At 33.7% G+C, this 23760-nt stretch overlaps 1 protein-coding gene and 1 long non-coding RNA gene across 18 annotated transcripts in view; one reads left to right on the forward strand and one right to left on the reverse strand.

Moving 5' to 3' along the window:
• The window catches only part of LOC136034928 (G-protein coupled receptor Mth2-like), a 154413-nt gene extending 131823 nt beyond the window's left edge, over window positions 1–22590 (forward strand). For 16 of the 17 annotated variants that reach the window (XM_065716438.1, XM_065716444.1, XM_065716440.1 and 13 more), the window contains 4 exons: window positions 1453–1643; window positions 5635–5788; window positions 10735–10897; window positions 19425–22590. In XM_065716438.1, coding sequence (XP_065572510.1) covers window positions 1453–1643; window positions 5635–5788; window positions 10735–10897; window positions 19425–19598 — 682 coding nt within the window. In that variant the 3' untranslated portion in view covers window positions 19599–22590. Of the gene's footprint in view, window positions 1–1452; window positions 1644–5634; window positions 5789–10734; window positions 10898–19424 lie in introns of those variants that run through there. The other variant, XM_065716453.1, reaches the window with a different exon arrangement.
• Window positions 1–23760, reverse strand: part of LOC136034932 (uncharacterized) — a 256407-nt gene that overhangs the window by 88780 nt on the left and 143867 nt on the right. The window lies entirely within an intron of this gene.

Below are 23760 nucleotides of genomic sequence, written 5' to 3' on the forward strand. Positions count from 1 at the left end.
GATGTGTGAAACGTGGAAAAATTTTTGAACACTGCTAATGTATTTATTTAAAGTATGGCCGTAATTTATACTTTATCATAATTACAGATTTACCAGTATGGATGGTAAATATTCCCTTTGTAAGAGGTTGTTAGTTAAAAAGACCGAAAGACAAATTTTGGCTATATACTTTTTTCCCAGGTGTATTCCAAATATAAAATTTGAATGAGGAGGAGTAAAAGAAGAAAAAGAGTTAAAAAGGGTAAAAGAGATAAAAATTCTATAGATTTTTATTGAATTATAGGGTATACAAATCACAAAGCCGGAATGACCAAAAAAAAACAATTGGTCCTTAAAAATGATTTCCGTTCTTTCTTTCTTTTTTTTTATTAAGGCTTTAATAGCTTGAAAGATATAAATCTTTCAAGATGTAGATATTTTGTAGATGTTATGAAAGTGTTATATAGTTTATATAGTGGAGACACGAGCGAGTATACTATATATCTGTCAATCGATGGTGGACATGCAAAATCTGCCTTAATTAACTGGCTTTGGCTGCTTCAAACACCTCAGGAGGCTTTTTCTGATTATATGGAAGGTTATCAAAACAGGTGAGGACGTCCCTTGTTTGAGAGGACGCGGGTTCGAATCCCGGTGTACCCAATTCTTCAGTTTGGGACGGGGGTCAGTGGCGTGACTGTAAGCTCAGCCAGAGTTGACCCAGCTCTAAATGGGTACCTGGAGAAATCTGGGGAAGGTAAACAGGAAGGGTGTGCGAAAGCACAGGATGGCTGGCCCCCAACCCCCCATTGCACTTCCTGGCTGAAGGGCCAAGAAACGGATATCAGCACCGCCGGTACGGACTGTAAAGCCTAATGCCGTATCCTTTACCTTTTTTTTACCTTTTATCAAAACAGGCACTAGATATAGTCCGTCATAAATTATTACGTCTATTAAGTTTTCAAAGATTCCTTACCAGAACTAATGAACTAAATAACAAACTGATGAATAAACGTGTCATAGCAGCCAGTAATACGCAGACGAATTGTTTTAATGTTTTTATAATTGATGTATTTAAATCTGTTGGGTCTGTGAATTTTCGCATGGACACAAAGAAGTTCATACAGCTATTTATCGGCTATGCTATTCTTCCGGCGTTTTTTCTCGGCTTTAACAATGTAGGGGATGTAATTTATCGTAAGCATACCAATCAGTTTATACAGTAAATTAATTTTCCGGCCGATAAATTTGTGTTGCGCTCTATCTAGTCCTTTTCTTAGCTCTGTAGGAGCTATAAATAGTTTCAATAATACAACAAAAAGGGTATACGGTAATTACCGGTGTTACCGTATAGTGCTCTTCCTAGATAATCTTTTAGCTCATTAGGGGCTGTGAATAACCCAATGGAAAAACATAATTACATGTGAAAATTTAGCTGCCAATAAATTTTTACTATCTAATTCCTGTTATTAGCTCTGTAGGGGCTGTGAATAGTCGTAAGGATACAAAAAAGTTTACGCTTTACTCAACTGTTGCATTTGGCATCTCACTCACAATTACCATTGTTGGTCTGGCATTTGACTTGGTTGACCGAAAAGATCCTCATTCTCTACCATATTGGATCATACCCCCAGGAATAGGACAGTGGTCTTGCTGGTTTCATTGTGAGTTTTTTCTGTTATTCTTGGCTGTAATAGAGTTAGTAGGTAATATGGTTGTAATTTTTACCCATTGCTGTGCAATCTCGTTCTTGCTATCTCAAAGTTTGAGTCATTGAAAAGAACACAAAATTTGATTGGTTCTTTTTGATGAAATTTTCAGCAAATAAGAAGAATCAAAAGGATTTTTTTTTTCGCAACATCTTTTCCAAGTTAATTCTCTGTTGCTTTGTGGTTCTAGAGGCAACTAATAGACGTAGACGGGAGAAAGATAATTGGCCGCTTTAGATTTCGAAAATACTTTTTTTTTATTTGTTTGCTGTAAAGGATAAAAAAGACGAAAAAAACCCATAGATTTCAGAAAACTCCTTTTTACTCTGTAATTTAAAATTGAACAAAAGTGGTAACTACCCCACATACCTAAATCTTTGTGAATTGGCATCACTGCTGCTTCATGCTGATAACAGTGCTCCCAGTTCTAAATACAGTTTGCTATTATTTTTAACAAAAAGAATTTTATGTTTTTATACAATATTTTTCTGGCAAGCTTTTTTTATTATTACTGACTAGCAAATCCAATATGGCTTTCTATTTTATATTTATAGCTATCAGAAAGCTACCTAGGCAATATTCATGAAATGACAAGAGATGGCTGGATATGGAAAGACAACTCGGGCTGTTAGCGGAAAGCACTCGTGGGTAGTGGCTTGTAGCGCGTAATTCAAATTACCGCAATTACGGCTTTTATAAGACCCTTGAAAATGTTTTATCAGTGAATAAATAATTGCATGATTTGAATAATATTTATAAGAAAAAAAACAAGAATCAAGTATCCAATATATGTCAGTATTGATGCCAGTTACATACTGTCATTTGATTGGGAAAAAATTACAACGAACAACGGAAGAGTGGTAAATTTTCAAGTAACTTCCTTTTCTCTGTTTCCGTCATCATCATGTTAGCTTTTTCTAGTTACTACAAGGAATTTCAACCAAAACTCTTAAAAAATTAAAACAGTCTTAGAATCATTTCTTCTCAGAAATTCAACCGGGAACTCCTGGTGGAACTTCTTGAGGTGATGATTCTAACAATTTTTTAAGTAACGTTTTAGTGGTCAAGCATTTTATTTTAAGTCTTATTTTATGTCCATCAGTAATATGCTGATTTCAGCTCTTAGATATAAACCTGAAATATTCATTTAGACAAATTTTAATTGTCTTGGAATTATTCATCATCGTCTTACCTTTTGCTGGCTGTATTCTCGAGAGGCAATGCGGTCATGGTCGGTATTTGAAAATTTTGGAAAAACCTCGCTTAAAGAATAGAAAGTTTTGATTTCTTGCTTGCATTTGTCAAAACTTCCTGATACAAAACTATTTTAGTGCTCATTGTCAAAAATTCCTTTTGCCATTTCGAATTTTTTATTATACTAGTGACTATATGAAGCTTTCTTTTTTGCCAGTATTGAAGTGTAAGAAATCTTCAGCGCGTCCTCCCTGTCCGAGAGGACCGGGTAACCGCTGAACCTCTTCCGTGGTTGGGATTGGGGACTGCAAGGATCCCCATGAACCAGGAATCCCTAGTAGGCGCAAGTCATTAGCTGGCGTCGATTACGTCCCTGCCCTTTGTACACACCGCCCGTCGCTACTACCGATTGAATGATTAACAAGTGCATTTTGGAATTGTACCAGTCAAATTTTCCTCTAAAAATAAGATAAAATACCACATATTCATTTTATACATTTTAATTTTCACATTGTTATGCAATTTGCTGATGCCTGTACAGTTTAAGGAATGACTTCAACTGATTTAACACTCAAATACTAAATGATCTATAAAGTGAGGTTCATCAGATTGGCTACTAAAAGGCAAATTTAGTTCCCCGTTTTGCATACAAGTCCAGTGGATAATGTCCGTCATGAGTCAACCCAAAATCATCTCGATCATCCATCCCTTAGTTCTATGACTATCTACCTTAGTTCTGCCCTAGGATGGATACATAGGATGGACCATGTATCAATAAGTCAAATGACATCATTTTTATACAACCTAAAAATAGCTCATGTAAGATTTGCCTCTTAGTTAGACTATCTGCCTTGGCTTTTTTCCAATTAGCCATGGCTTGATGGAAACTTGATTTTAATTAAGGACGAATGAAACTCTACATTAAGGATGGATGAAACTCTAGTAACATTTTAAGCCTTTTTTTTTTACCAATATTTAAATTTCAGCAACGAAAAGCACTTGGATTTACGTTTATGCTTCCCTATCAGCCATTTTTTTTTACCAATATTTAAATTTCAACAAAGAAAAGTACTTGAATTTACCTTTATACTCCCCTATCAGCCTTTTTTTTTTACTAATATTTAAATTTCAGCAACTAAAAGCTCTTGGATTTACGTTTATGCTCCCCTATCAGCCTTTTTTTTTTTACCAATATTTAAGTTTCAGCAACGAAAAGAACTTGGATTTGCCTTTATGCTCCTATCAGTTATGTTAGCATTTAACATTCTCATGTTTGGACTGACCCACCAAAGGTCTATGATGCCTCTTTTTTTTACCAATATTTAAATTTCAGCAACGAAAAGCACTTGGATTTACCTTTATGCTCCCCTATCAGTTATGTTAGCATTTAACATTCTCATGTTTGGACTGACGGCACCAAAGATCTATGATGCCTTTTTTTTACCAATATCTAAATTTCAGCAACGAAAAGCACTTGAATTTACCTTTATGCTCCCCTATCAGTTATGTTACCATTTAACATTCTCATGTTTGGACTGACGGCACCAAAGATCTCTGATGCCTTTTTTTTACCAATATCTAAATTTCAGCAACGAAAAGCACTTGGATTTACCTTTATGCTCCCCTGTCAGTTATGTTAGCATTTAACATTCTCATGTTTGGACTGACGGCACCAAAGATCTATGATGCCTTTTTTTTTACCAATATTTAAATTTCAGCAACGAAAAGCACTTGGATTTACCTTTATGCTCCCCTATCAGTTATGTTACCATTTAACATTCTCATGTTTGGACTGACGGCACCAAAGATCTCTGATGCCTTTTTTTTTTTATCAATATCTAAATTTCAGCAACGAAAAGCACTTGGATTTACCTTTATGCTCCCCTATCAGTTATGTTAGCATTTAACATTCTCATGTTTGGACTGACGGCACCAAAGATCTATGATGCCTTTTTTTTACCAATATCTAAATTTCAGCAACGAAAAGCACTTGGATTTACCTTTATGCTCCCCTATCAGTTATGTTACCATTTAACATTCTCATGTTTGGACTGACGGCACCAAAGATCTCTGATGCCTTTTTTTTTTACCAATATCTAAATTTCAGCAACGAAAAGCACTTGGATTTACCTTTATGCTCCCCTATCAGTTATGTTAGCATTTACAATTCTCATGTTTGGACTGACCCACCAAAGGTCTATGATGCCTCTTTTTTTTACCAATATTTAAATTTCAGCTTTTAAAAGCACTTGGATTTACCTTTATGCTCCCCTATCAGTTATGTTAGCATTTAACATTCTCATGTTTGGACTGACGGCACCAAAGATCTATGATGCCTTTTTTTTTTACCAATATTTAAATTTCAGCAACGAAAAGCACTTGGATTTACCTTTATGCTCCCCTATCAGTTATGTTAGCATTTAACATTCTCATGTTTGGACTGACCCACCAAAGGTCTATGATGCCTCTTTTTTTTACCAATATTTAAATTTCAGCAACGAAAAGCACTTGGATTTACCTTTATGCTCCCCTATCAGTTATGTTAGCATTTAACATTCTCATGTTTGGACTGACGGCACCAAAGATCTATGATGCCTTTTTTTTACCAATATCTAAATTTCAGCAACGAAAAGCACTTGGATTTACCTTTATGCTCCCCTATCAGTTATGTTAGCATTTAACATTCTCATGTTTGGACTGACCCACCAAAGGTCTATGATGCCTCTTTTTTTTACCAATATTTAAATTTCAGCAACGAAAAGCACTTGGATTTACCTTTATGCTCCCCTATCAGTTATGTTAGCATTTAACATTCTCATGTTTGGACTGACGGCACCAAAGATCTATGATGCCAGCAAAAATGCCGCTAAATTGTCACCCGGTGATACAGAACTTGCCAAAGAAAGGTAGGATAGTTAAGTATTTTCGAAGACCACGACTCCCTTTCCATGCCTTAGAAAAAAAGTTCAATTGTGTCTAAATCTCTTATTTGACCGCGAAACAATAAAACGTTTCTGGATATTTCAGTTACAGATACAGTGGCCGCCTTGAGTAGATATACCAAAATAATACAAATAATGCATCAACACTTATTCAAAATAATAATTAACTACTTATTGTAATTTACACAATTTAATTTGTAATGTTCAGAGAATTTTTTGCTCTTTCACTGTCAAGTAAAAGGATCTGTCACTGTTGAACTGTTATTTTTATTCCATAGAATTGTCAAGCCTTACTGATGAAAACCATATATAATTACTTAGTTTTAATTATTGTTGATATAACTCTAAAAAGAATGTATTCATTTATGCAAAATCCAATATTGTTTTAGTAGGTTCATTGGCAGAATATGCGGGGTACATCTAGGAAGAAAATTGCCCCATTGTATTTAAAAAAAACTGTGTATTTTTTCCAAAAATTGAAACCCTGCCTCCCTAGATTATGAAAAAATAGCGCATAGATTTTGAAAACTCCAATCTAATGGGCTTTCCACTTGGTTCTTGTAAAAGGTTATTATTGTCGTTATTAATGTTGATGGTGTTTTTTTTAATGGTCTCATCTTATCATTCAAAAACTTGAAAACTGTTCTTGCCTTCTCCACAATTTCTTGAATTACCACAAATAGGTTTGATTCCGAATGAATATGCTACCTAGTCTCACTTTTGAGCAATAACTGGGTTCAATAGAGTGGTACGAAAGTAAAGTAGCATAATAATTTTGATGGTAAAATTTAAAACTGTATAATGTGCTCGGCTTTTGGTACCATAAAAAAATGTATGGGTGTAAGGGTTTACCCTTAAATCTAGTTTACCACCAATAAATTTCCCCCCGGGGGCAGCGGGGATTGGGAAGCACTATTGATAATTATTTTTTAACAGCGTGTAAAGGGGGTCATTTCTCTTGTTATTATTTAGATATTGTATGCAAAAGTGTTCTTGCTCTCTTCACGAGTGAAGGACCTCCCTCAGGGTTCTTACTTTCCAGTGGCGTTGTCACCTCTTATGATTGGATTGTTTTGAAAAAAAAAACAGCCAGAACCGAAATAAAATCTATTAAAAAACACAAAGACTGGATACATCATAAATAAGTGTAATAATTAAAAAAGAACCTAAATATTCAAAAAAATACAAAGAGAATATCCCAATTAACAAAAGTAAGTGCTAACTAAAAATAAAAGAATAAAATGACAAGAAATCAACTGCAGGTAATCAATCAAGGGTCCACAGAGAGCACCAGCCTTCATATGTTTTTATTGCATGATTAATGGGTTATTGCAAAAGGAACGGATAGTGAGAGAAAGAGACAGAGAGAAAGAGATAGTAAGACCGAGAGACAGAGAGGGGAGATAGAGAGAGAGAGAGAAAGTGAAAAATAGAAACAGAAATTTATTAATACAACAAATTTCGCCTGCTGAAGAAGGCAATCAAACTAAGCTTATTCCGACATCAGTAAATGAGATGAAATTACTGTTGGTAAAAGGGAAATACCCTGAATGACAAACCCGTGTTCATTCAAAAATTGGGTGTTATTAATACAGTATTATTAATATTTTGCCATCGAAACACAATTGCAAGTCTACTAAATTCTGTCTGGTATGTGGATTTGTAAATATATTTCAAATACCACAAATTATGCGTAATCGTGATAGGGTGATCACAAGAAAGCGTTATTGTTTGAAAAAACTGTAATATTAGCTTTGAGTACCTTATCTTAAGTATAAATCACAATTTAGTGTGTCGGTTGGTACTTCAAAAGGGCTAAAACCTACCCTACAAATTAAACACACGCGTATATATATATATATATATATATATATATATATATATATATATATATATATATATACAAATAAGTTGTTTGTCTGTGTGTCTGTCTACTGACGTCATATTTGTGTGTCGACTGACGTCATGTTTGTCAACTGACGTATCTATCTATATATATAAAAATAAGTTGTCTGTGTGTCTGTCGAGTGACGTCATGTTTGTGTGTCGACTGACGTCATGTTTGTCGACTGACGAAATTACAGACTGGGACATCGGGACACAAATGACGACCGGGACACTCAAAGAGAAAGCGACCGGGACACAAGGAATGTTCGATTAGCAATCACCATCAACAAAGCACCGGGACACAAATGACGACCGGGACACAGGGAATATAAATGACGACCAGGACACTCAAAGAGAAATTACAGACCGGGACACCGGAACACAAATGACGACCGGGACAAAAATGACGACCGGGACACCGGGACACAGGGAATATAAATGACGACCGCGACACCCAAAGAGAAATTACAGACTGGGACACCGGGACACAAATGACGACCGGGACACAGGGAAACAACTACAAAGGGGACGCCGGGGGCACAGGGGGATATATAAATGACGACGGGGACACAGGGAATGTTCGATTAGTAATCACCATCAACAAAGCTCAAGGGCAATCATTAGAATAATGAGGTATAGATCTGAATACAGATTGTTTTTCCCATGGACAATTATATGTTGCATGTTCAAGAGTCGGTAAACCTGACAATCTATTTATATGCACAGACAATGGGACATCGAAGAATGTTGTATATTCGCAAGTTTTACGTAGTTAAAAACATATATATATCTATAATGAAAAGAGAAATCTTTTCTCTTTTATCTATATTCACAGGTGGGACACAGGGAAACAACTACAATGGCGCGTAACTAATATGGCGCGTAACGACTTACGCGTGAGGGGGGGTTTGGGGGTGGCCAGCGCCCCCACCAACAGCTATATATATATATATATATATATATATATATATATATATATATATATATATATATATATATATATATATATATATATATATATATATATATATATATATATATATATATATATATATATATATATATAATTTGTCCCACCATTGGTATTTTGTGTTAAATTTTTTTTTATCTCTTATAGTTTAATTCAACAAACTACGTGTCAAGTCAGGTCAAACATGCAGTAGTAATTTTCCTTAAGGATGACAGTGGAGCACGGAGTTACAGGTGCTGGAGTTACAACTCTAACACCTGTGACTCTTGATATTAAATAACAAAAATTATCAAGATTTAGACATGTCAATTATGGGTGCTTGAGGGCATCGTCACATCCCTCCTCTTAAATAAAGTATGTAAATTTTTTAAAGAGAAGAGTAGAAATCTCATATATTTCGCACAACCCTTCTATTTTGTAGCTTATCCCACTCTCAAAAGGAATTTGTTGGTATATGCCTACCCTGATATTGCATCTTTGACAGTTTACTCCTGGGTCTTTGGTGCAAACTAAACTATCCAGTGTGTAATCCCTTATATTTTGTCAATAAAGCTTGAAGGGCCCATTGAGATGGAATGAAACATATCCGATAAGAGATTACTTGTTATTCGATATCCGGAAATGAAAGGGAAATACTTTCTCTTTTTCTCACACATAAGGGTCTTTTTTTCAATCGACTGGTGTAGGACTGGAGGCGATCAAACTGGTTGTTAAGACCTGAGTCATTTTTGAATTGCACTAAGAGAGAGGGAGACAGAGAGAGAGAGAGTGTTTGCCAATTTGCCCTGTCCTCTCTCTAATTGTTTTTTTTTTGTCAATTAAAATCTGAGACTAGATGAAATATTGACTAAAAATTACAGAAGTCTTGAAAGAAGCAATCCCATAATCAATACAGCTTCACATTCATGAACGATATTTAATGAAAATCTAGTGCTGATAACTGCAAAATTTAAAATCTATCAATTTATGTTAGACAACATTTTAATCTAGTGGCTCTTGCTTAAACTCTAATGCAGTCTATACCATTTTTCAATATAAAATTTCTAATTAAATTTAATCAATAAACCATGTATTCCTATGTGTTATGTATGGTATATAAATCTTTTCAGGGTTTGCAACCATTTAAGATGTCACCTAACTTTGTGACATCGCTTAGTAACTACGATAGTAATGTAGAGTAGGAAATTAGGAGAAAGATACAATTCGTATATTCGTAAAAGATATTTAAACATTAAAAACTTATTTTTAGAATTATACCGAGAAAAAAAGAACCGAATAGACAGAAATGCATAGAAGACTTTGGAGACCTTGGGGGAAAGAAAAATTATTTTGACTCATATGCTTAGTTTAAGAATATAACTATTCGTTAAAGCACTTGTCAGTGCCATAGCAAAACTTGAAAGCAAGTTTTTAACAGTGAATAGAAGGGAATATTTTACTTTTCAGCTCCTTTGATTTTAAATTTCCCCTCCTTGTTATTACAAAAAGAAGATTTTCGCCTCCCAGTTGGCTTTAATGGTAATACGGACGGATTCCCTTGATAAATCTAAATTTAATTAAATACTTTTTGACGGTATGCGTCATTAGTAAAATCTAATAGTGATCGTATTAAGTAACTGAAACCATGTTTAAAGCTTGTTTACAAAAAGAAATAGTCTTAATAATTTAAAACTCATTAAAAATCCACTATTAAAACCCAACCACAAAAAAAAATAGCTTTCGTCCCAACCCAAACCAGAGCAAACGGTCCCAACCACAAATCCACCACTATGTTAGGGGGGTATCCCCTGTGCCCCCTGGATCCACCACTGAATTCAATTTTTCCACGTAAAGTAGGCAAATGAAATCTGAAAGAGATTGGAAAACCTACCTGACAACATTATGAAAACCATTGTCATTTTTAACGCCATCTATGATTTCTACTAACTCCCAAAATGTTGAAAATCAAAGCTGATGCTTCAACTCTAAAAAATTATATTTTGGTATTTTTACCCTTTCTTCTGTTAAGCTAGTCTTGTTTATTACATCTAGTTAATTTTCAATTTCCGTTTAGACTCAAGGCGATTGTAAAACTATCGGTTTTGATGGGTTTGACTTGGATTATGGAAGCAATATCCTTTGCTATTGGTGGAGAGGCCTACTACTGGCTTGTCACGGATCTCGTCAATATTCTGATGCCAATTTGTATATTCTTCCTTTTCATTTGGAAAAAAAAGGTATATATATATATATATTTCTTTTTAAATTACTATATAAGTGGGCTCATTGAAAAATTGGACAGTTTCTTATAGAAACACGAAAAAAACATGACAGAAAAGATTTAACGCTAGTTTTGGTTACAATACATTGGCTGAATTACCACAGATATACTTGGTACAACTTGTCACAGCCACTTGTCATATAACTTGTCACTTGATATAACTATACGGATATAACTCGTCACAGGCACTGTCGAATAACAGGCATAAAAGGAACGAAACCATGGAATATCTTTTTTTAGGATGGAAAAAAAAAACAGTTTACTCATTTTTCAAAAATTCAAAGCCCCATTGCTTTCCCTCTATCCAAGAAAACACATTTTTTCCTGAAATATTCAGCCTGATCCCCGAATCATGAGACAAAATAAGATATACTTACTAAACTACAATTAAAAACCATTACCTTTTAATTAAACCCTTTGACTGTGCATAATGTATAAAAAAAACTATAGTCAACTGGCCTAACTAGCCTTCAGGCTAACTGGCCTTTAGCCAAAAAAAGGAAACGACTCACGATCATGATCATCAAAAACAACTAACTGAACTGGTCTCTACTTTCCTAGGAAACTGCTACTACTCACTCTAGAGGGTCACTGATAGTTTTCCCACCAGTTATTGGATGGCTGTATCTAACATACACTTTCAATAACATTACTACTTTTACTACTTTAACAACTCACTCTGGCACCAAGCCACCTGTGGCCAGCGCAACTATGTATGCTCTTCATCCGTCTCAATCTAGTTAAAGCCTCTCTCTTTACACCCTCCTAAGAAGTTCCAATTTTTCCTGAAATCATTCCTTGCGACTTCCTTCCACCCACCTAGGGGGCAACCTGCTTTCAGTTTGACCTATATTCCATCCACAGAGCTAGCCATCTCAGTTTTTATATCATTACAGCCCTAGAACTATCCTAGCCAAGAGGTTGTGATGATAGACTTGAAATCCTTTGTCCGTGAAGATGGGGGCTCGAGTCCTGGTGTCAATGGGTATTTGTTTTAGAAGAGGGGTCAATTGAGTGACTCTTTAAACTCAGCCAGAGTCGACCCAGCTGTAAATGATTACCTAGAGGAATCTAGGGGAAAATAAACAGAAAGGGTGTGCGAAAGCACAAGATGGCTAGCCCCTGATCCTTCTTCGCAGTTTCTGGTTCAAGGGCCATGAAACAGATCAGCATCGCCGGTAGGAACAGCGAAGTTCAATGTCATGTTCTTTACCTTTTATCATTAACGTGCATAGAAAGTGGGATAGAGTTGCATTTTCGTACGGCTTATTGCTTGAAATATATAAAGATTTGCAAAAAGTCACAATCTTAAGAAATTCCTCTCGAAAATATTTAATAGACCCCTAGAAAATTTTTAGGAAATTTCAACTATATGTAGCAGATAAATGCCAGAAGGAGTAAATGCTCAAGATTTATTTGGCATTGCTATAAGAAATGTGTTCAAATATATTTTAGTAAGAAATTCGTAAAATTGTCTTCTTCATTTTTACTTTCTTTTAAAGAAGAAAGGGCTTCTTCACCAACAATATACACAAGAAAACCTGAAGCAGAGCTTGTTTAGGTAAATAATTACCCCCCTAAGCCTATATATAAACCAACTTACGAAAGGTGACGACAATTAACCACCGAAACAAGACAAGAAACGACACATAATCAAATAAAAAACTTTCGGTACATCCCATCATCAATCCATTAAACCAAAAAACAACAACAGTTAAATTAAATACTAAATAAATAAATTAGAGAACTCATCACCCATCCTTCTCATAAGTCTAGAAACAATGACCATTCAGCAACCTTCAAAATTCCCTCAGGTTTGATTCCTGTACAAGGTTTTGGGGGAAATAATTTCAGTCACTAGGGAAAATATGACGCACAGAAAACTTTGAACGTGCAGTAGTTTTGCTAGGATTTCTAAACTGAATTGTTATCCTTGTATCATGCTTATGAAAACTTGAAACCAGTAAAAAAAAGACTGCTGAAGCACTTAGGCAACAAACTATTTGTTACACAAATTATTTCCTTAATAGAGCATTATAAAATCTCGCTAGACCAAAAATGGGCAATTTAGTTGCATACCTTGCAATATGCAACAATTTAGTTGCATAAATGGGCAAGCTCAACATACCTTGACCTCACTGAAGAACGTCTGTCTACACCTGTCAGCACTCTAACCACTTTATTTTGAAACACTCTCAAAGTAGCGATATCAGTTCGTAATTATCTATATTTTCCGATTCACCGCCTTTAAACAAAGGTTCCACCTGTGCATTTTTGAAACTTTCAGGAAAAACTCGTAATTGGAAACACTCATTAATTAAAAATAGGGATCACTTACAAATCACAAAGTATACGCAGCGGAAAATCTTTAGAGCAATGAGGTCAGATCCGGCTGCACCATTTTCCATATTTTTAACAACTTCAGATGCTTCACTTAATTTTACTGGTCTTAAATAAACTGACGCATCAGATTCTTCAGAAATGACCTAAATTAACCCACCATCATCTCACTCAGGCGTGACACTTGATCTATTTTTTTCTATTGGTAGAGAAATTGTCACAAATTGATTCAATATTTATACTACCCGGGGTAATTTCACCTAAACTAGACTGATCTTGTTTAATCACAGACTTCATTTATTTATTTATTTATTAATACCAAATACGGTAAGCTTTCAATCTTGTCGCAAGTTGTTAATCAGTCTCCATGGTTTTTCATGATTACCTTCTGTTTCTTTAAACTTAAATGCAAAATACTCAGTCTTTAATAACAATAATTATTATTGTTTTATTAGAATTATTGTTTTATAATTATTGTTTTAAAACAATAATGACCTTTTACTACCTGTCAAAAGCAAACAAAAGAGATGGAGCACTCTATAGTCTCCTTTAGTCATGCCTTTTCCTCGAATAGAATCTCAAAACATCTGTTTTTTTATAGATAATAACTTTTCGAGACCAAAGTTTTTTAGGCACCTCATATCTTACTACCTCCTTAATCCTACCGAACTCTTGGAGAAGACCAACTCCATTAGAATAGATCTTTTATTTATTAATACCAAATATGGTAATCTTTCAAGCTTGTCGCATTAGAATAGATTTTTAATTAAATTTTTAGAATAGATTTTAAATCTATTAAAATAGATTTAATAGTATTCAAGAGAACGGTTGACCAATACCCACATCTTGACATATATCGCAAAGCCTAACTTATTTCACCGAACATGGCAAACCTTGCTCCAAGCTTGACATACTGAACTGGCTGACAAGTTGACAAAGTTGACTTGTTGACAAGTTGACATACTCCCACCCTGCAACTTCTTCCAGCTACGTGTATCTTACAGGTGCCTCTAACTTCTGTGGTCCACGCCATCTAATACAGAAAATTTGGGAAAATGAAAATCTTCTCGCACTCAATGGCTTAATGAAACTCTAATCCTTATTTACAGAGAATTCCCTTCTGGGTTTGCTAAGCTAAGAGCAAATGAAGTGCGGTGACACTACAATATCAAAAAATTGAAAAAATAGAGTTAAACAATTTGGTGTCTAAGCGACTCATGTGGCATATTTAGCTAAGAGTCTCTTCACTCTTATTCTTAAACTCACAAAGATGATCATACCATTCAAAAAGTAAAGGTCAGGCTTCCTCTCATAGCCCTTTATTCACTGGTCTTATCAACCTGGTCTGCGTTAACAACCCTCTCCCCCTCAAGCGCCCTAAAAATAAAGGATCTTGTACCATGGGAAGATTGTCTATATTCACTTTTGGTCTTTTTTTGTCAATTGCGAAGGTTAGTTCTTCATTGTTAGGATTTTCCATGTAACTGGGCTGTAAAAAAAAAAAAAATAATTCAAAGCTAGGTTTAGCTTTAATAATAGAACCTCGGAAACTTAAAAATTCAAACTATGAGAATTTTCTACGGAGCTGATCAGTAAAGAGTTTCTAGTTCTTCCTAGCATCCAACAGTTTCATCATTGGGGTTGGCGAAGACTCGATAATTCTTGAGCATATTAATTATTTTGTTTTTTTTTACCCCCTCCCCCAAAGGATTTTTTTCTTTCTCCAAAATCATTTGAGGAAATGATTTAGCAGATTCATGGTGGTTAGAATTGCGGCCACAGTCAGGACTCTTTTGTCTTAAGAGTGGCCGTTAATGGCAAATTCTTTGTTTAATTTATATGTTTTGGATGAAAATAAAAAAATGTCTATGTCTATCTCTATGTCTATGTCTACTTACTAATTAGCGAAGTGGTTGCAGGACTGCTTGAATGACACTAATCTGTGCCTTTTTCTGGACCTCTTTGCCTTTTTCACTACCTAGGATACAGAGCATACTCGACAGCTTTGTATACACAAGCGTTTTCATATATATATATATATATATATATATATATATATATATATATATATATATATATATATATATATATATATATATATATATATATATATATATATATATATATATATATATATTCGCAAGTTTTACGTAGTTAAAAATATATATATATATATATATATATATATATATATATATATATATATATATATATATATATATATATATATATATATATATATATATATATATATATATATATATATATATATATATATATATATATATATATATATATATATATATATATATATATATATATATATATATATATATATATATATATATATATATATATATATATATATATTCGCAAGTTTTACGTAGTTAAAAACATATATATATATATATATATATATGTGTTTTTAACTACGTAAAACTTGCGATATATATATATATATATATATATATATATATATATATATATATATTCGCAAGTTTTACGTAGTTAAAAACATATATATATATATATATATATATATATATATATATATATATATATATATATATATATATATATATATATATATATATATATATATATATCTATATTCACAGGTGGGACATAGGGACACAACTACAATGGCGCGTAGCGACTTACGCGCGCGGGGGGGCTTTGGGGGGGGGGGGTGCGAAGCGCCCCCACCAACTAGGTGTTGGGGTGGCGCGAAGCGCCGCCCCAACAGCTAGTATATATCTATATATATAAAAATAAGTTGTCTGTCTGTGGATCTGTGGATCAGGTGACGTCATGTTTCTGTGTCAGCTGACGTCATGAAATTAGTTGTCGTCATTTTTGTTATGACGATGCTTAGTATATTGTAAAACACATTAATTTGGTTAATAATATACCATTTAAAACACCAAAATGAACATGCTGGAGTAGTCACTCGGTGAGAGAGGGTGTCAGAACGGAGAATGAAGGTCCCAGGTTCAAATCCTGGTTAGGCTAAAAAAGGTAAAAAACTAAAAACTAAAAAAAAAACTGAAAAAACTAAAAAAAGGCAAAAACTACAAAAAAACCTAAAAACTAATAAAAAAATAAAAAAGCCGAAAAACTAAAAAAACTAAAGAAACTAAAAAAAGGAAAAAACTTAAAAAACTAAAAACTAAAAAAAAAACTAAAAAACAGGAAAAAACTGAAAAATATAAGAGAAAAAGAAAACTAATAAAATTAAAAATAAAAATAAAAAAAAATAAAAAAGATAAAAACTAAAAAAAAAGTAAAAAGAAAAAACGAAAAAAAACTGAAAAAGCTAAAAAAAAAGGTAAAAACCAATAAAAAACTAAAAAGAAAAAAAGGTAAAAAACGGGACACAAGGAATATAAATGACGCCCGGGACGCTCAAAGAGAAATCACAGACTGGGACACCGGGACACAAATGACGACCGGGACACAGGGAATATAAATGACGACCGGGACACAGGGACATAACTATAAAGGGGACGCCGGGGTGCACAGGGGGATATATAAATGACGATGGCGACTCAGGGAATGGTCGATTAGCAATCACCATCAACAAAGCTCAAGGGCAATAATTAGAATCATGAGGTATAGATCTGAATACGGATTGTTTTCCCATGGACCATTATATGTTGCATGTTCAAGAGTCGGTAAACCTGACAATCTATTTATATGCACAGACAATGGGACAGCAAAGAATGTTGTATATTCGCAAGTTTTACGTAGTTAAAAACATATATATATATATATATATATATATATATATATATATATATATATATATATATATATATATATATATATATATATATATATATATATATCTATCTATATTCACAGGTGGGACATAGGGACACAACTACAATGGCGCGTAACTAATATGGCGCGTAACGACTTACGCGCGCGGGGGGGCTTGGGGGGGGGGCGCGAAGCGCCTCCACCAACCAGGTGTTGGGGTGGCGCGAAGCGCCACCCCAACAGCTAGTATATAAATAAATTGTTTGTCTGTGGGTCTGTCGAATGACGTCATGTCATTATGTCGTCATGAAGTTAGTTGTCGTCGTGTTTGTTATGACGATGACGTCATCAAAAGTATCTAAGAAAATCGTTCGAAGACAAATTTTTAATTGTAAGAAGATCGTGGACGGAAAAATGTTTAATTGTAAAATGACTGAAGAACCTACAATGGCAACAGCCGAGGAAGCTGCTCAAAGATTCTATGCCAAAAACTTGCGGCTGATAGAGAAAGTAAGAAAAGAAAGCGTGCTGAGGAATCACAAGAACAGCAAGAAAACAGGCTTGCGGCTAAAGAACCCAAAACCGCGCAGTTAGATGAAAATCCACCTGGACAGCGAGAGTCAAATCATATCAAAACTGAAAATGATAGCGATGATGATTGGGTTTGGGATTTTGACTTGGATAAGGTCATCAATGCCTACTAGATTTTAGTTACAAAAACAAAGGTTCGGCGATATGTATTTCATAGTGACGCTGAAAAATAAAGAAGAAAAAGAAAACTGAAAAAAGAAAAAAGGTAAAAAACTAAAAAAAAACTAAAAAGAAAAAACACTCAAAGAGAAATTACAGACCAGGACACAAATGACGAGCGGGACAGAGGGAATATAAATGACGACCTGGACACTCAAAGAGAAATTACAGGCTGGGATACCGGGACACAAATGACGACCGGGACACAGGGAATAAAAATGACGACCAGGACACAGGTATTTAAGAATATCGTTCAAAGACAAATTTTTAATTGTAAGAAGATCGTTGAAAGAGAAATTTCTAATTGTAAAATGACTGAAGAACCTACAATGGCAACACCCGAGGAAGCTGCTCAAAACGAATGTATTCAAGCCGAAGTAGCTGAGTTGGTAAAGCGTTATGTTCCAGGTTCTAGGTCAGAGAGGCTCAAGGTTTGAACCTTGGCTTTAGCATTAATACAAAAGAAGAAAAAAACTAAAAAAGGTAAAAACTACAAAAAAACTAAAAAGAAAATACTAAAAAAACTAAAAAAGCTAAAAAACTAAAAAAACAAAAAAGGTAAAAAACTAAAACTAAAAAAGAAAAAAAACTAGAAAAAAGGTAAAAACTACAAAAAAACTAAAAAGAAAAAAAAACTAAAAACTAATAAAAAAATTAAAAAAAAAACTAAAAATTGAAAAAGAAAAAACTAAAAAAAAGGAAAAAAAACTGAAAAATGAAGGAGAAAAAGAAAACTAAAAGCTGGGACACAGGGAATATAAATGACGACCGGGACACTCAAAGAGAAATTACAGACTGGGACACTGGGACACAAATAACGACCGGGAGATATAAATGACGACCGGGACACTCAAAGATAAATTACAGACCGGGACACCGGGACACAAATGACGACCAGGACACAGGGAATATAAATGACGAACGGGACGCTCAAAGAGAAATTACAGATTGGGACACTGGGACACAAATGACCACCAGGATACTGGGAATATAAATGACGACCGGGACACAGGGAATGTTGGATTAGCAATCACCATCAACAAAGCTCAAGGGCAATCATTAGAATAATGAAGTATAGATCTGAACACGGATTGTTTTTCCCATGGACAATTTATGTTGCATGTTCAAGAGTCGGTAAACCTGACAATCTATTTATATGCACAGACAATGGGACATCGAAGAAAGTTGTATATTCGTAAGTTTTACGTAGTTAAAAACATATATATATCTATAACGAAAAGAGAAATCTTTTCTCTTTTATCTATATTCACAGGGACACAACTACAATGGCGCGTAACTGATATGGCGCGTAACGACTTACGCGCGCGGGGGGGCTTGGGGGGGGGGCGGGCGAAGCGCCACCCCAACAGCTAGTATATATATGTATATATATATATATATATATATATATATATATATATATATATATATATATATATATATATATATATATATATATATATATATATATATATATATATATATATATATATATTTACATATATATATATATATATATATATATATATATATATATATATATATATATATATATATATATATATATATATATATATATATATATATATATATATATATATATATATATATATATATATATAATTTTGCAGATTCTTGAGATGCTTGCTGCTCGTTATTCCTGTTTCCGAAGAGTACTTGGCCGATCTGTCTACAAGCGTCCATCTTCTTACACTGGAAGCAGTGGAGCCACAACGTCTACAAGTGTCAGGCCATCATCCCGAATAGTTCTTGACGAGTCAGCGAAAATGATTTCCGATAGATGAATTGCTTATTTGAATGTTAGTTTTGAACCATGCTCCCACTGCCCTCGTTTCCTAATTTAGCTTAGTTTTTTTTTTAAGTTTCATTTTGTAAAGATAAAGACATTGCATAAGTAGATTTTCATCTGGAAGGGTATCAAGAGATTGGGTTTTCGAAAAGGGTTAGATTGGACCCACAAATTAATCTTCGATTGCTATTTGGAAAAAGTTCTTTCCAAAAGGCCAGGGTGGCTCCCTGGAAAAGGAATTCCACTTTCTGCAAATGGCTAAAAGGCCTAAACAGTTTTTTGTAATTCTGATATTTGAGCTAAATAAAAGCTTTTTGCCGTTTTGAACTAATATATCTTATATTTATCGTGGAGTTACTGTCTTGTAATGCCTGTTATGAATACTAACTTAGTTAAATCCCACATAAACAAAGAGGATACTTTCAGAAAGATCTTGTGACAAAAAACATTTCATCGTTTTATTGACTTAAGAAATCATATTAGAAAACCCAATCAGATTTTAGAAAAGGAACGGGTATTTGCTTCTCTTTCTTGAGTTCACTGAAGGATTAATATGATCCGATAAATTTAAGAATAAAAAAAATATTAAAAATTAAAAAAGAATAAATTAAAGAAATTAAAGAATAGTTTTTACAGCGGAAACTGTAAAACTGAAAATAATATACGGAAAGGAAAATAATGAAATGAAAAATAATAGTGTTTCTCTTTCTTTTATGGTGTTTACTACCCTTTTTACTACCCTTTTTATTATTTAATGATTGAACTTTAGTCACTAAAATGCTTTTTTTTAATTATTTGTTAGCCATTTTTATTCCAAGTTCTCTTAAAGGTCGGCTAATTCTTGTTGCAAGACATTACATTTTAGTAATTTTGTTTGCAATATTTATATTTATCTGTAAGTGGCTCATGACGGCTCTTAGACATAGAACCAAAATATTCTCTTAGAAAAATATTTCAGTGTCTTGAAATAGTTCTTTATTGCTTTATCTTTTGTTATCTTCAAACAATAGGCTTTTTAAATTCCCAAAAATAGGTCAATATTTCCGGGACATGGTAATACAAACTTTATTTCTTTCGAAATATAGCCTAGATTCTGAGAGGATTGGTTTCCCTTTGCTTTGATTGGACGTTACAATTTGTTATCATGTCCTGCAAGATTATGCGTAAAATAAATGAAAAATTATAAAAATATACATGTGGTATTGTTTTTTAGATATGTATATTTAAAAGTACAGATATGTTTATCTGTATGTACATTTTTTTTTTCAAGGACTTTTCTAGAAAGACTTGAAATTCCTCGATCCAACAGGCACGGCGTCTACAATTTGTACAGTTATTTTCCTTGGTGATTTTTGCTCGAACGGCTGTACCATGTTCTTTGAAACTTCAGCTGTAGAATTATTTTGTCGAGTAAAACTTTGTAATTTACGAAAAATTACCAAAAATGATTTGAATTTTAAGAAAATTTCTTATAATATTTCAAAAATTTCCCTGTCAATTAGACTTACCACTTAAAAGTGATAGAGCGGTCTCCCTAGACGACATCACTGTTCCTAGGTAGGCCGATATTCGTAGAAAGAAATTTCTTTTGTCAAAACTTAGTCATTAGATAACACTGAACAGAGAAAACTTTGAAATTTCTAACAAAACTATTCAAAAAAATCTATTTTTCAACAAGTTTCTTGGAAAACATATAAAATATCAATATATACTCTTCTTATCCTCTAGGAGTCGCTGAGAGATGCTATTTCATTAGTTTTGTTAGCAAAATCTGTTTCTTCCATCCAAAATTCCTTTAGGCAAAATTTTAGTAATTTGATTAGTAATGATCCAATATGGGTAGTGAGGATATGATTGAATAAAACGATACTCATTTCATGTGTTAAGTGCATTTCAACCAGTGTCTCAACCAGTTCAATATGTTTCAACCAGTGTTCTCTTCAGTAATAGTCTCGTTTTGTAATATATTATATATATAATATATTACATAATATGTACATCATATAATATGTTTATAATATGTATATGTACGAAATATATAGTATATAATATATTATATGTAAAACATGTTAGTGGATGCTTTCACGAACAGTAATGTAGTCTTCGTTATTCATTTATCGTCTGCATAGTTGTTCAGTGCTTGCCAGTTCTTGATTTTAATGTTTGGAGGTTCAACTTTTAAGTCGAGTTGTTTTTTATATTTTTACAGAACTAACCCCACTTATGCACTTGTAAGCAAATAGACCAGAGGGTAATTTTATTGTCATTATTGTTTTTGGGGAGAGTGAGGAGGTACAGAATTTCTTTTATGACAAGAATAATGAAAAGCTCTCAATACCAAAAGGTTCTAAGAGACAATCGGGAAGTGAAGCATTTGTAAGATTTGAGTTCTAGGACTTCAAAGAAGAAGAGACAACTAGATCAAAAGGCTCACAATAACAAGTAGATTTTACATCTCAAAGAAAAACTTCATGGGCTTAAATTTGACCAACCTAGTTTCTGCAATACTTCCCATTTTAAAATCGAAAATAGATTGTCTTTCATATTACACTTTTTCACACAAAAATGTAAATTTTTTCATGTTTTGGATAAAAATTTTGGGTGGTACTCGAACACATTTTTGTAGATTACTTAGTCTTTTGGACAATGTTGAAGTTATAAAGTACCAGTATGGAAATCCCAAAGGCCAAAAAAGTAATTATACCTTTATACAGATTGATGGATCCAACTGATCTTTACGTACGTGCTTATTGAAGACTGAATTTCGTTGACTTATTTAGTGTTTTAACTGACTTTGTGCTGCTGATATTTGAAGCTAGTAGCCTTCCAGTTATTTTGTAGTCTATACTTTACATCGAACCTTGGAATTTCTGTTTTTGAGGCTGAGTCAGCCAAAAAAGAACAATTTGACCTAATATTGCTGTTGATTCCTTATATGTCTTTAGTGCATATTTTTCTCAACTTTAATAAAGCTATTCACAAATTTCTGTGCAGTAGATCACAAGGTTTTTCTTACAGAGGAAGCATTGTATTGCTTTTTTAAGAAAGAAGAAATATCTAGCTAGTGATAAACCGTTAGAACTACTACTAGCAACTCATTACAAGACCTAGTCTCTTGAGCCACACTAAACTTTGCACGCTCATACTCAACCCCAGGCTCCTCAAAGCCTAATTCTTCACCATCTTCCGTGATGTTCCAATGTCTTTTAAATCTTGCCTAATGATGCCATCACATACCATTTAGAGATAACAAGCTTTTCAATTGGCCCTGAATGGATGGCCAAGTTGATTCGGAGAAAAAAGAACCATTTGACATAATATTGCTGTTATTTCCTTATATGTCTTTAGTGCATATTTTTCTCAACATTAATAAACCTATTCACAAATTCCTTTGCAGTAGATCGCTGGGTTTTTCTTAAGAAGATAGAATTATGTTTTTTTTTTTTTTTTTTAAGCAAGAAGAAATATCTAGCTAGCGCGGAACCGCTACACCCAATACTAGCAACTCGTTTTAACACCAAGCCTCTTGAGCCAGACAGAGATTTGCACGGTCATACTCAACCCCAGGCTCCTCAAAGCCTAATTCTTCACCATCTTCCATAATATTCCAATGTCTTTTAAATCTTGCCTAATGATACCTTCACATACCATTTAGAGATAACAAGCTTTTCAATTGACCCTGAATGGATGGCCAAGTTGATTCAGGGAAGCATTTGACGTAATATTACTGTTATTATCTAATATGTCTTTAGTGCATATTTGTATCAACTTTAATAAACCTATTCACAAATTCCTTTGCAATAGATCACAGGTTTTTTTTAAAGAAAATAGAATTCTATTTCCTTTTTTTTAAGGAATAAGAAATATCTAGCTAACGCGAAACCGCTACACCCAATACTAGTAACTCGTTTTAACACCTAGCCTCTTGAGCCACACAAAGATTTGCGTGGTCATATTCACCCCTAAGCTTCATAAAGTCTAATCCTTCACCACCTTTCATGAAGTCCCAATTTCTTTAAAATTCTTACTAAGAATGCCTTCCCATACGATTCATCAGTTTTCCCTTAGTGGATCGACAAGAACCACAATTTTTGGCAACCCTGTATCTTTCATTCGTGCATCCTCTCTTAGCAATCTTAATCTTTTTGTCTATTATA

The sequence above is a fragment of the Artemia franciscana genome, chromosome 13 (assembly GCF_032884065.1).
Source record: "Artemia franciscana chromosome 13, ASM3288406v1, whole genome shotgun sequence".
Lineage (NCBI taxonomy): Eukaryota > Metazoa > Arthropoda > Branchiopoda > Anostraca > Artemiidae > Artemia > Artemia franciscana.